The sequence below is a fragment of the Sorex fumeus genome, unplaced genomic scaffold (assembly GCF_029834395.1).
Source record: "Sorex fumeus unplaced genomic scaffold, SorFum_2.1 ptg000011l, whole genome shotgun sequence".
NCBI lineage: Eukaryota > Metazoa > Chordata > Mammalia > Eulipotyphla > Soricidae > Sorex > Sorex fumeus.
This window is the reverse complement of record NW_026606068.1, coordinates 5,261,832-5,275,459: the sequence shown is the minus strand read 5'-3', so window position 1 is coordinate 5,275,459 and position 13,628 is coordinate 5,261,832. Positions and strand designations below refer to the sequence as shown.

The 13,628-nt window shown below is 59.8% G+C and overlaps 1 protein-coding gene across 1 annotated transcript in view; it reads left to right on the top strand.

Annotated features, from left to right (window-relative positions):
* The window catches only part of UBE4B (ubiquitination factor E4B), an 86,473-nt gene that overhangs the window by 63,558 nt on the left and 9,287 nt on the right, over nt 1-13,628 (top strand). The window contains exons 17-22 of the mRNA XM_056110973.1: nt 1,403-1,502; nt 4,022-4,149; nt 5,335-5,433; nt 6,326-6,561; nt 11,414-11,540; nt 13,072-13,216. Coding sequence (XP_055966948.1) covers nt 1,403-1,502; nt 4,022-4,149; nt 5,335-5,433; nt 6,326-6,561; nt 11,414-11,540; nt 13,072-13,216 — 835 coding nt within the window. The remainder of the gene's footprint in view (nt 1-1,402; nt 1,503-4,021; nt 4,150-5,334; nt 5,434-6,325; nt 6,562-11,413; nt 11,541-13,071; nt 13,217-13,628) is intronic.

Below are 13,628 nucleotides of genomic sequence, written 5' to 3'. Positions count from 1 at the left end.
CACATACCTAACTTTTGGCCGTTTACGTTCTTGGTAAACTTTGCCCCAAGTTTTTGGGGTCTGGCCAAAGGCACAGCAGCAATTTTGGGGTATCTGGAAGTCTGAAGGTGCCATCGGGCTACTGATGCACTTGCCTCACAGGTACAGATTGACCTGCTGGCGGCACCATACCCCCCTCTCTCTGTCTCTTGCTCTCTCTCCCTCTTTCCTCTCTCTCCTCTCTCTGTCTGTCTCTCTCTGTGTCTCTCAGCCCCTCTTCCTCTTGCTCCCTGTGCTGGGGACCCTGTGTAGTGCCAGGCCCTCTCCCCCTGAACTGTCTCTCTGGCTGTGTTCTTCAGTGTCAGGCTCTTTCCCTTAGCATAAACACCTCAGTTACCTGTGTCGGGAGAGGTGGGTTTTCACCATTTTTGCCAGGAGGGGCTGGTTTGAGGTGCTCAGGGCTGACTCCTGACTCTGATCAGGGATCACTGCTGGCAGGGCTCCAGGGACCATACGGGGTGCAGGGACGGAACCTGGGTTAGCTGCGGCAAGGCCAGCGCCCGCCCCGGCCCTGTTGCTCGGCCTGGTCTCCGGCGTGTCTGGTAGCTGGGTGGTCCTGCGCTCAGGGTTCCAGACCAAACCCTCTCTTCTTTCCACAGCCCCTCTGCCTGGGACATTCTTACCTGGCTCCTGGCCTGCACAGTAGGCCGAAAGATCAAAGTAATCACAGAATGTATTTTGAAACAAGGGTGTTGTGACACCCACACTTGGCTGTGTGATTCCGTATGGGGCCACCACCCAGCATGTGTGGTTTATGCTTTGGGGGTCACACCCAAGGGTCCCGGGATCGCCTGTGTGTGAAGCATGCACGTGGGCCCAGGTGCTGTCTCCCCAGCGTGGGTTTTTATTCTTCACAGGGCTGAGGTCTACTAGGTGAGGGCCTCTCCCCACCCCACCCCCACCCCATCGTGGTGGAGTGGCGTCAGTCTTAAACTCAGCCTTTACGTCATTGCTGCTGTATCATTTGATGTTCAGCGTAATAATCTTAAATTCATCAGAGAGAGTGACCAGTGACCTGTGGCTGTGTGCAGAGAAAGGAGACGCTGCTTGCCTTGGGGGCCCGAGGGGTCAGTGGACATTTGGTGGGAGATGGCTTTTTCCTCCTGCCCAGATGAAGGAGGGGGGGAGCAGAGCGTTTCCTCTGAAGAGACGATGGTAGTTCATCCAAAGCCCCGACCTTGGGAACTGCCTCATTTTAGAGATCAGGACCATTTTCCTGGGCGCCATCAGCGTGATGGGATACTCTGGTTTCAGCGATACTGCAGCGGGCCTGCGGGGGCGGGGGCTGAGGGGGGACGGGGTCACTGCAGGCAGGCGCGGGGATGGATCCCGGAGCTCCTCTCTGATTGGCCTCTGCTTGCAGGACTGTGGAGGACCTGAAGAACAATGAGAGCCAGTGGAAGGACTCCCCGCTGGCCACGAGGCACCGCGAGATGCTGAAACGCTGCAAAACTCAGCTCAAGGTTCGTCCCTCAGTGAGCTAGTGAGGGGGGCGGCCCCTCCCTGCCCTACCCCCCGCTCCCCCTCCTGCTCCCCCTCCCACAAATTGAGGCAGCCCTTGTAGAACCCCCTGTGGCCCCGTGCTCAGGCCAGGCTAAAGGTTCTGTGTTTGGGGTCAGGCCCCAGCCTCTTGTCCATGGCATGTGGCCGTGGGTTTGTAGCGGTGGACAGCACTTTTCCCCTGGCCCCTTACTCCTCGTGTTTCCTGGGGATGCCCCATCCACAGAGCCCAGCTGAGACATGCCAGGTCGCCCTCTGCGGGGGCTGCTGCTTGGCTCTGCGGGGGCCGAGGTGGCCGGTCATGCTGCTGTCCCGAGGACGCCCGCAGGGACCCTCTGGGCTCGTGCTGCCACTGAGCTTCATCTCAACAGGCCGAATGGCTCTGCGGTGCTGAAGAATCATCTTTTTTTTTTTTTTTGTCTTTTTTATTCCTTTATCTCAATATTTTTTCTTAAATTTTATTTTTATTTACTTTTTGATTTTTATTAATTTTTTTTTTTAGACATTGAATACATTTTTGATCAAAGAACTGTGATTTACAAAGTTATTGGTAGTTGAGTTTTGGGCGTATAGTATCTCAACTAATCCCACCACCTCCACTGTTATTCCTGACTAAAGGAACCGTCTTCCCTGAGAATTTTAGCCCCCAAGCATGCCAGGTTTTTCTCGACTGTGCAGACTTGTATGACGGTGTGAGTTGGAGAGAGGGACCGGGACCCCGTGACGGCGGGTAGGCCCTGGGGGAAAGGCGTGTTTGCCCCTAAAGCTCTTGCTGGCCGCAGGAGACCCATGGCTGGTTTCCTGGCTGTGTCCCTCTGCCATCCCCATACCCAAGGGCCCCCCGACCAACAGCCCCAGCCCAAGGTGACAGTGACGTGAGGCACACCCGGGCAACCCAGCCTTTCCCCACTCACGCCTCCCCTTGCCTGAGAGGTTTGTGCGTGACCCGCGGTGTGTGGGTTGATGAAACAGATGTTCCAGTCAGATGCTCGTTGCTGCTGAATCCGAGAGGAACTCTGTCTTTTCATCGTTTTCTTTTTCCGTATTTATATAATGTTTATTGATAAATTCTGCTTCTGGCCTCAGAACTAACGTCAAGTTTCCAAAATACACGAAGAATCACAATCAGTGTGAATTGCTCAAAAATCCAAATCAGTTTTCCTTGAGTTTCAACAGAGACCTGATTTTCAAAAGCAAAATCTTTGACGTGCTACTCTTGATTATGAAGTGCTTTGCTGGGCTGTTTGGAAAACGGAACTTAGGCCCTCTGTTCCTTTCTTTTCGTTTTATCAAAGCCCCGTGACGTACAAAGCCATTTATAGCTGAGTTTTAGACAGATGGGATTCCAGGCCTGCCCCATTGCCGGTGGCACCCTGCCCCCTTCGGCCTGCCTCCTGGCAGGCACCTCTCTGAGTCGGTCGTTGCACTCTGGGTCTCTTGAGTTCAGCGCTGGCGACTCGGGTTTGGATGCCTGGCTCTCTCTGTCTGTAACATCACCTTTTTAAGCTTATTTTAGGCACCGTGGTCTGCTGTGCTGCTAATGGTAGAGGGTCTCGTGCATGACACAGGCCACTGCCCCCTCCCCCACATGGCACCCCAGGGTCTGTGTGCCTGTCCCCCACCCCCAACCTTCCTACTGAAAACCAGCTCTGTTTCTTTTTGTTTGTTTGTTTGTTTGTTTGGGGGCCTCTCCTGGCGATGCTCAGGGCGTCCTCCCGGCTCTGCGCTCAGGAATCACTCGGGGGAACCAGATGGGGTGCCGGGCTTCGAACCAGGGTCAGCCGCATGCAAGGCAAATACTCTGCCTGCTGTACTATCACTCCGAGCAGTTGTTTCTGTTACCTTCGGGCATTTGCTGTTCCCCTCTACTCGGGGGACATTTATAGCCCCCTGGGGGCCGGAGCGATAGCACAGCGGGGAAGGTGTTTGCCTTGCACGCAGCCGACCCGGGTTCGATCCCTGGTATCCCATATGGTCTCCCAAGCACTGCCAGGAGTAATTCCTGAGTGCAGAGCCAGGAGTAACCCCTGAGCTCTGCTGGGTGTGACCCAAAAAGCAAAAAAAAAAAAAAAGAAACCCACTTACAGCCCCCCGTGTGAGAGGAAGCTCATTCTGCGTCCGCCCCTCTCCATGCCCAGCTTCACTCCTGCCACTCTCCAGACCCCTCACAGCTGCCAGTGCGTGGTTCCGTCTTTCCTTATGGCTCGGTGGTTTCCCACTGTGTAGACGTTGCAGAGTCCCTAAACCCGCCCTCCCCACCCCACCCCCCCGGCTTTGGCACTCTCGGGCTGTCTCAGGTGCGGGCTGCAGCGAGCAGAGGGCCCGCAAGACGTGCCTTCCAGAGACTGATATTCACCAGTTTCATCAAGCAGCATCGAGGGCTGGTCCCCGAGGGGCTCCCTCAGAGGGTTGCAGCCAGCCTCGGGCCTGGTGCCCTCGTGTGCCCGGTGGGCTAATCCCCGGCACCTCCCTGCTCCCACAGAAACTGGTACGATGCAAGGCCTGTGCGGACGCGGGGCTGCTCGACGAGAGCTTCCTGCGCCGGTGCCTCAACTTCTACGGCCTCCTCATCCAGCTGCTGCTGCGCGTCCTGGACCCCGCCTACCCCGAGTGAGTGCCCGCCGCCACTCTCCAGCTCCAAGGGGGAGACCTGTTGGCTTGGGGGTGGGCAGCGTACCGGGGGCTGGCCGGGTCCCAGTGTGCAGAACGTGCCATTAATCACAGTGCTGAGTCCTTGCTTGGGGGTTAGGGCTGGGGCTGGAGCCATCGCACAGCGGGGAGGGCGTTTGCCTTGCACATGGCTGACCTGGGTTTGATTCCCAGCATCCCATATGGTCCCCCGAGCACCACCAAGAGGAATTGCTGAGTGCAGAGCCAGGGGTAACCCCTGATTGCCGGGTGTGACCCAAAAAATGCTAAAGAAAAGAAAAAAAAATAGAGCTGATAGGCCGCAGAGGCGGGACTGGCCCAAGGCACGCCCTCGCCTCCCGCTGGGCCCCACAGCAACAGTTTAATCCTGGCACCACTTCTGGTGCCTGGAACGCCATCCGTTGTGCCTGCTTGCCAGAACAACAGGTGTTCGCCATATGTGCAGCCGACTCTGGTTCGATCCCCAGCATGGACTGAACCCTGAGCACAGAGCCACAAGAAAGCCCTGAGCACCGCCAGGGGTGGCCCAAACCTCTCCCCCCCCCAAAAAAAAAATTAGCTTTTTAACTAAATATACATACACATATTGATATTAGATGAAATAAAGTTTAAAAAGAGCTAGGGGCTAGAGAGCTCGCTTAGCTGGCCCGGCTTGGATTCCCCCAAGCTCTGGCTGCTGTGACCCAAAGTCACTTAATAAAGGAAAGAACGACAGGCCCTCTGCTTGGAAAGAGCTTGCATGTGTCAGAAGGGAAATGCCGAGAGGGCGCTTGGCCCTCAAGTGGCAGGGCTCGAGCTGGCCGTGCTGTGGGCCTCTCTGCAGCCGGGCTGGCCGGGTCCTCAGGCAGCCACTTCTATTGCTTGCCATGAGATCTCCGGGTCACCAGAGTTGCTGAGGTTGACAGAAACCTGCACGAGAGGGACCAAATGTTACACGACCAAATCGGACCCCTGAACTTCCCCTTCCCACTTCGTTTGTTCCAGTGACCTGAGCAGGCAATCAGGATAAGGGAAACCGGGGTCTGGAGAGATGAGACAGCGTGGAAGGCATTTGCCTGACACACGGCCAACCCCGCCTCCATCCCGGCAGTTGGGTTGGCGGCCGGGGGGCCACGCTGTCGGTGACTCTACTTCTCTTTCCCACAGTGTGACACTGCCTCTGAACCCAGACGTCCCCAAGGTGTTTGCAGCATTGCCCGAGTTTTATGTAGAAGATGTTGCTGAATTTTTATTTTTTATTGTACAGTAAGTACCTTTAGCATGTTACACGCTTCTGCCTTACGGCGTTTGGTCAGTATTACCAGTGATGTCCGGGCCTGAGGCTTTAGATATTGGCGGGTCAGGGGGAGGCGAGTTCCTGGGAAATCTGGGCAGTGGAGGTGTCAGACCAAGCCCAGCCAACCGCCCTGAGGCAGAAGCAAGGCTGGCGGTGCTGATAATGACAATGACGTGTCCTGGGAAAATGGATTGGAGTCTGCTTCTGATGAACAAAAGGAAGATTATGAATGTCTGAGTGAACTTTGGAAAGCCAATGGAAAGAGAAATACCCACATGCACAGCTGTTTTTTTTTTCCCACCAGAATCTTTCTCACGTCAGCCAGAAGGTGCAGGGGTCAAAGCACTTGCCTTGCACACAGCCCAATCAGGTTCCATCCCCAGCACCCCAAAACCCCGCCAGGCGTGATCCCTGAGCAGAACCAGGACAAAGCCCCGAGCACTGCCAGGTGTGGCCGAGAAAAGAAGAAAATGTCACCCCCCGATAAACCCAGCTCACATTCTCCGGGAATGGAAGAACACTTTCGGGGACCGAGTGAAGTTATTAAAATGACGTTTGAGAGTTTAAAAATGCGAACAGTGTGCCCGGGGGATAGCTCAGCCCTGGCCTTGCTGGCACCCAAGCTGGCTTTCAGTTCCCAGCACCACGTAGGGTCCCCCAAGCCCGCACCACCAGGCGTGGCCCCCAAACCAGAAATTGACAACAGGGGTTGGTGTCCGGCACCTTAGGGCTCTGTGGTAGGGCAGCTGCTGGGTGCGAACCCTCCGGGCCTGCCCGCCGGCCTCTGGCGCTCCCTCGCCCGGCTCCCGTCCTCCCCCGGCTCACCCCCGCACCTCACCCCTGCTCCCGTGGCCTCCGCAGGTACTCCCCCCAGGTGCTCTACGAGCCCTGCACTCAGGACATCGTCATGTTCCTCGTGGTCATGCTGTGCAACCAGAACTACATCCGCAACCCGTACCTGGTGGCCAAGCTGGTCGAGGTCATGTTCATGAGCAACCCGGCCGTGCAGCCGCGGACCCAGAAGTTCTTCGAGATGATCGAGAACCATCCTCTGTCCACCAAGCTGCTGGTCCCGTCCCTCATGAAGTTCTACACAGGTACGGCTCCTGGGGGCGGCCCAGCGGGGACTGCGGGTGCCCCCCCACTGCCTCTACTTATGCCCCGCGCCCAGGGCTTCCGGGGTCGCCCCGACGTCTGGTGGCTGGCTGCCACTGAGCCGGTCCGGAGCCTCCGCCCAAGTTGAGGGTCTGTGCTGCGGTCGCCCAGCTCCTGCGGGCGTGGAATCTTCATTCCCCAGCGCTGCCCTGTGACCCGCTCTCAGCCAGTGAAGGGAACAGGCAGTTTGTTCCGGTGGTTCTTGGGAGCCGGAGAGACAGTGTGGAGAGCAAGACGCTTTGTGTCTCCAGCTCCATCTCCAGCGTGGCGCAGGGTCCCCAGCGCAGCACCAGGGGGACCCCTGAGCTCAGCCTGGAGGCGAGGCCAGAGCAGGGCTGGGTGGGCTCCCCCGCCCCCCTCAAAAAAAAACAGGCTGAACCGCGGGCTCCACACCCTCCCCATGGTCTTCAGTCCGCAGCATCCTGTGTGGTCCCCTGAGCCCGTCAGCACTGCTCCGAGCGCAGAGCCAGGAGTCACCCCTGAGTACTGCTGGGCGTGGCCCCAAACAAAGACCAAACCTCAGGTCCATCCTGGCTGCTGTCCGTCTTCAGTTCCCTCCGACTCTCCCTGCCGCCCCCTCAGCGCTGTGCCTGCCCTTCAGCCTCCAAACTCCCCCGGTCTGTGGACGCCGCTCGCCCCCGGCCTGGCCATCTGCCCACACAGGACACCTGTCCCCTGTGCTCTGTGGTCAGCTTCCGTCCTGCAGGTGCTAGGCCTAGACTGATTGCCCCCACCTGGGTGCCCTGGAAGTAGTGCGGATGCCCCCACCTGCGTCCCCCCTCACCCCCACTTTGTGTATTTATTTTGGAGACGGGGGCCTGTGGGCTGCCTGTGAGCCGCGTGCCCGGCCCACGGGGTCACTTTATCCAGAATGCCTGGTGCCCAGGTGGCTGTGAAGGGCCCGGCCAGGGGGCAGTTGGGCGGGTGGAGCCTGTGTTCCATGCGAGCCCAGCCAGCGGCCACCAGGGCGAACCTGCCGGGGCCGTGGGCCCGAGTCCAGGCCACTCGGGACTTCAGGGTCTTCATCGTCGTTCCCCTCGTCCATTGGTGACCAGGACCCGGTCAGTCAGTCAGCATCGGGAGGCTGAGAGCGAATGGGAACGTGAGGGTGGCCCAGGCTGGAGGGGCAGGGAGCAGGGCGGAAGGGGCCTTCGGATGGGGGGTGGGGTGACGCTGACTGAGGGGCAGGGGGGCCCAGGGGCCCAGTGGGGGTGCTGCTGACGGTGATGCGAGGCCCGGCTAAATGGGAGCCTGAGCCGGCTCAGCCTCTGCTCTGCTGCGTCGCCCTCTGCTGGGGAAGCGCGGGGTGAGCCTCTGGAGTGGCTCTTAATTCCCTCCCACTGGCCTGGAACAGTGACGTGAGTGCCCGGGATTAGCAGAGCCGGTCACGGTGCCTTCCCAGGGATGAGCCACGGGATATTCAGTGAGAATCGAGAATCTCCAGGAGCTGAACGTAGTTCTGTGTTAAGTTCCTCCCGACTTGGGGAGTTCCTTTTCTTTTCTCCTTTCCGTAAACTTTTTCTACTTTCAAAAATAAAAAGAATGATCAGGACCACCTAGATTTACATTGGGAAATGTCAGAACCACCTTGATTTCAGCCGTTTGTTGTGCCATTACGTAAATGATAAAATGTCAAGGAGCCTGGCTCTGGTCAGCAGGGGACGCTGTCGGCTGGACCAAGCAGGGCGGGTGGGTGGCGGGATTCACGTAGGTCTGTGGGACACCCTCGAGGGCGTTTGTCGTTGGCTTTGGGTTTGACTTTGTTGTTGTGTTTTGTTTTTGGGTCACACTTGGCAATACTCAGAGGTTACTCCTGGCTCTGCACTCAGGAATCACTCCTGGCAGGGTGCTCAGGGGACCACGTGGGCTGCCAGGGATCCAACCCAAGGCAAAGGCCTTCCCTGCTATACTGGCTCCGGCCCCTCGGGGTTCCATGTTTTTACAGTGCCAGTGTCTGTGCCACTGAGCCCTGGCTGCACCCAGGCAGGCTGGTGACCTTTCAGTGCCTGGGATGAAGCCATCACCCCAGCCCTGAGAAAGGGATTTCTTTCTCTTAAAATTATCAGGGGGCTGGAGTGATAGTACGGCATGGAGGGCATTTGTCTTGCATGCGGCCAAGTTGGGTTCAATCCCCGGCATCCCATATGGTCCCCCGAGCACTGCCAGGAGTAACCCCTGAGCATCACCGGGTGTGACCTAAAAAGCCAAAAAGGAAAAAAAGAAAAGAGAAAAAATTATCAGGTGATGGGTCTGGAGCGGTAGTACAGCTTGGAGGGCAGTTGTCTTGCATGCGGCCAACTTGAGTGGGTGCTTGCCTCACCCCAACCCGGGTTCAATTTCCAGTACCCCATATGGTTCCCCAAGCCTCCAGGAGTAATTCCTGAGTGCAGAGCCAGGAGTGACCCCCGAGCACTGCCGGGTGTGACCTCCCCCAAAATGAATTATCTGCAGGCCAGAGAAATAGTACAGTGAGATCCCCGTTGACCCTCAGCCCCTTGTACAAGCCCTCCACGTTCACCCTATCAAGGGTGAACCCAGCTCACAGCTAGGAGTAAGCCCTGAGCACTGCCGGGGTGACCCCACCCCATAGGTTACCTGAGTTGTTGTCGCTGTAGCTTCAGAGTCCGATGGGTGAGCAGCGGAGGGGGTGGTGTTGGCAGCCCAGGGAGCCCCTGCAGTAAGCTGCTGGGTGGGGGTCGTTCCTCTTTTGTCTTCACGCACCCCCGGCCTCAGGCCCCCCAGTCATGGAGAGCTGACACCATCCTAATAATAGCGCCGCATCTGAACTCCCACTGATCCTTCGGCTCACAGGCACAGCTGCCCTGCGCCCTTGGCTATAAATACCGCGGTTTGCGAAGGAGGAAGCCGGAGCTTGAGAAAGGCCAGGAAGCTCACCCGAGCCCGGGCCCTGCACTGGAGCCCCCATAGACCCTCACCCTCCCACCCCCGCAGAAGAGTCTCCACCCCAGACTGGCTGACTCTCGGCCGTGACTTTGGGGCTAGGCCAGGAGTCAGCCGAGGAAGGCTTGGGCCCCAAGAGGGGGCGTCCAGGAGAGCTGAGCCATGCAGGCACGTTTCGGGGGACCAGGCCACTGATTCCCTGGAGATGGGCCATTGACCAAGGGCTTCCTGAGTGGGGCCAGGCCAGGCCAGCCCAGGACACCTGGAGCCATCCCGCAGGGCCGCCTGGAGAAAGACCCTTCCGCTGGCCTTTGCTGAGGCTGGGGACAGCGGAGCCAATGATCCTGGTCCTGGCGCCCAAGTGGTGTCCTGGGCCACTCGGAAGGTCTTGGGGTGGTGACTGGACACAACAGTGCAGTGCAGTGACCCCACAGAAGAGCAGGGACCATATGGCAGGCCTGGGAGAGACCATGAGTGTGAGACGCCCCGGGAGTCTCAGACTTGCACCCCAGGGCGGCACCTGACCCGTGGGGGTGGGGTGCCGCCACGTTCAGGGACCAGGATAAGGGTCCTGGGCCGCTGGCCACCTGTGCTGTCCCTCTGCTTGCAGCCCTCACCCAGGAGGACCCCGCTCCTCCGGGCAGGTACGCTCCCCCGGCTCTGTGCGTCCATTCTGTTGGACCGTCCATCTCGAAAGAATCTTCCCCTTATTTTATCGCAGAATGTATCCACCGAGAAGTGGGAACAGGCTGCGGGCATCTCCGCAGCGGGCTCATGTGCGCCGGCCTCCTCCCCTGGCTGATGTCCGCGTGGCGTGACAGAGCCCAGGCTGCTCTGCTCCCTGCTGACCTGTGAGGGCGCTCCCACATCATGCGACACTTTTTCCTGGGTCCTTCGAGGTCTTTGGGGGCCGTTTCCAACCAGGTCCCACCACCTGTGGCCTCCGCCTTGCCGGAAGTACCCTCCCGCCCTGTGAGCCGTGGGAACACTCGCTGTGTCCCCTCTGTCAGCTTTCCGGTGCTATTGTTAGGTCGGGGTGTGTTGTGGGTGGGGGCGCGCCCACAGTGCTGAGCGGCTGCTCAGGCCCTGCACAGGGCGCGGGGCAGGCGGCGAACGTGCTCAGTTCGACGTCATTCTTCTTACCTGCCAGCAGCACTGCTTCCAAACCTCAATCCAGTTTGGGAGTTGGTCTTAGTGCTCACACGCCTCGGCCACTTGCCCCAGAGGGCTCCGTTTAGTCTTGGTTCCGTTCTCCTCGGGGCTGGGGTGTGGAGGTTGGTGGGTGACGGAGACCTGGAGGACCCCTTGGCCATTGTTCTGCTTTGAAACATGTTCCGTGTGTCCTAGCGCGCGTGCGCTTCAAGTGACAGTCACGTGATTGGGGGGCCAGGCCTTCGTAAGGCTGAACCCCCTCTCTCGTGTTCAGGCCGCCCGCTTAGAGCCGGGTCTTTCAACCAGGGTGCCCCAGTGACTCCCAGGGGGCCACGGTACGGACCTAGGGGCCGGCTGATGACGGGGACGCGGGCAGGAGCCAGGCTGCGGGGCCAGGCGTGGGAAGCCCTGGCTTCGCGCCTCCTGGATTCCCTGTGGGTGACAGCGCTGGGGCGACCCAGTCCTTGGCTCCGGTCTGGAGGGTCGGCACCTCAGAGCACACTTCGGGCTTCTGCCCCCCAGTTTGTCTCGGTGCCGCCCAACCTTCTCTGCTGTGAAAGCCGGTTTCCAGAACCGCCTCCGGGGGCCAGGGACCAGCTCCAAGGCAGATGCTCCTGGACACCGCGTGCCGGCCCTGGCCCCGTCCGGAGCACTCAGTGTGACGCGGGGACTCGGGCCGGCCCCGCATCGGCACAGTGGCAGTGCACACACCCGAGCCCCTTGTCCCCTTGTTTTCCCCAGATGTGGAGCACACCGGGGCCACCAGCGAGTTCTACGACAAGTTCACTATCCGCTACCACATCAGCACCATCTTCAAAAGCCTGTGGCAGAACATCGCGCACCACGGCACCTTCATGGAGGAGTTCAAGTGCGTGTGGCCGTGGGCGCGTGGGGGGTGTGGGCCTGGCTGGTGCTGTCGAGACTCTGAGTGTCTGTACTTGGAAGCGCCGCTGAGTCTGAGATAGGTTGGGACGCTTTGTGGTGACCCCAGTCTCCTCCCGAGGCTGCGTTACAGAGGGTCAGGGTGACCCAGATGCTCCCGGTCAAGCTTCCGAGTTAGAAACCTCAGGGGGATGTTCGGATCCCAAGCCACTGCATGGGGGGATGGGGGGTGTTGAGGGTTGCACGTGGCCCATCCCGGTTTACTTAGCAAGGCAGGAGCCACCCCCACCCCCCCCAGCCCCCCACCCCCGTGCACTGGGTGTGTCCCCGAAGGAAAGAAAACAAAAATTAAAGATGCTTCAGAAAGGAGCGCAGAGGGTGGGAGAGGCAGTGCCGCAGGCTGAGGCCCGGCTTTCAGCCCTGATGCCACCTGTGGTATGGACCAGACAAGGGACAGGCACTGGCCCGGCGGGCAGCGCATCCCGACACACCGCCAGGGGTCACTCGAGAGCAGAGCCAGGAGCAGTCCCAGAACCCAAGACCCAGGATAGGGAAGAAAGGTGAAAGTCCTGTAATTTCCTCACCCCACCGTGTTCTCGCGTTCTGTCATGGAGCCAGGCTCCGGCCAGGTGACAGTCCCTGGTCTCCTGGCAGGGGACCCATGGGGGCCAGCCAGCTGTCTGCAGAGCGGGCCCTGCACTTTCCCTGATGGCTCTTGTGGTCTGCGTGATGCCGTTACACGAGCGGGAGGTAGCCAGGAGACCAGACTGGCCCCGGCTTGGTCTGTGCTGTGCCCGCCGGGTGTTCGGCTCCTGCTGAACATTCCCCATCTCAGATGCCCCAGACGACGCGGGGGTGCCGGAGCCCCACTCCTCAGGGGCCAGCTGGGAGGGCGCCTGCCTCGCCCAGGGCTGACATGGGTTCGATCCCTGGCACGCCGTACGATCCCCCGAGCACCACCAAGAGCGATTCCTGAGTGCAGAGCTGGGAGTAAGCCCTGGGCATCGCCAGCTATGGCCCAGAAAAGAGCAGCAGCAATAGAACCCAAGGCCAGCTGCTGGCCAGAGCAACTCCCCTCCACCCTTCCTTTGGCCGCTGATAACGCAGCCCCGTGGGGGAAGTCCAGGCGGGCAGCCCTGCTGTGTCGGGGCTCCCCCTTCTGCCCACTCTCTCCGCTGGCTTCAAACGCACCTTCTCGTGGGGGAACTATTTGAGTTTGCGCCTTGTCCGTGTGGTTGAGGCTGTCTTCTTGTCTGGAGACTGTTTCTCCCACACGGAGGGAACGTGGGCCTGAGGGAGCCGGCCACGCGAAGGCTTTGGGGCCCGAGGACCCGGGTTTGATCCCTGAGCGCTGCCGGGAGTAGCCCCCAAACACCAGATAACAGCAGGCGTGCCGCGAAAGCCCCTCTCGGGGCGGGAGAGACCGTCGACGTGTGCTGCGTTTCTGGGGTGCGGCCGGGGCAGGGTGTGTGGCGGGGGTGGCCTGGGGCAGCGCGGCTGTGTCTGTGCCCTGGCAGCTCGGGGAAGCAGTTTGTCCGCTACATCAACATGCTGATCAACGACACGACCTTCTTGCTGGACGAGAGTCTGGAGTCTCTGAAGCGGATCCACGAGGTGCAGGAGGAGATGAAGAACAAGGAGCAGTGGGAGCAGCTGCCGCGGGTGAGGGGCGTGGGGGTAGGGCCGGGGGGGTCGTGGCAGCCCAGGGCGCCAGCTTCCTGGTGCCCGTTGAGTCGGTTCCTCTCAGGCGGGGCAGGAGGAGCCGCCGCCCGAGCCCACAGTCTGTTCCCTCTTCTCCGGTGTTTTCTTGTGTCTGAGTTGAGGGCCACACCCAGCAGTGCTCCGGGGGGCACTGGCGGTGGTGCCGGGGGACAGGCTGGGCGCCTCTGTCCTGTCAAGCCTGAGCTCTGGCCTCGGGCCGTCTCCCGGCTCTGCAAACCCCCCAGGGTCCCTCTCAGGTTTCCCTTTGCTCTGTTGGTTTTTATTTGGGGGTCACGATCAGCCAAGCCCAGGGGCTGCTCCTCGGGCCTCAGAGGGCCGATCCGTGGTCCAGCGCAGATCAGGGCCTGCCCAT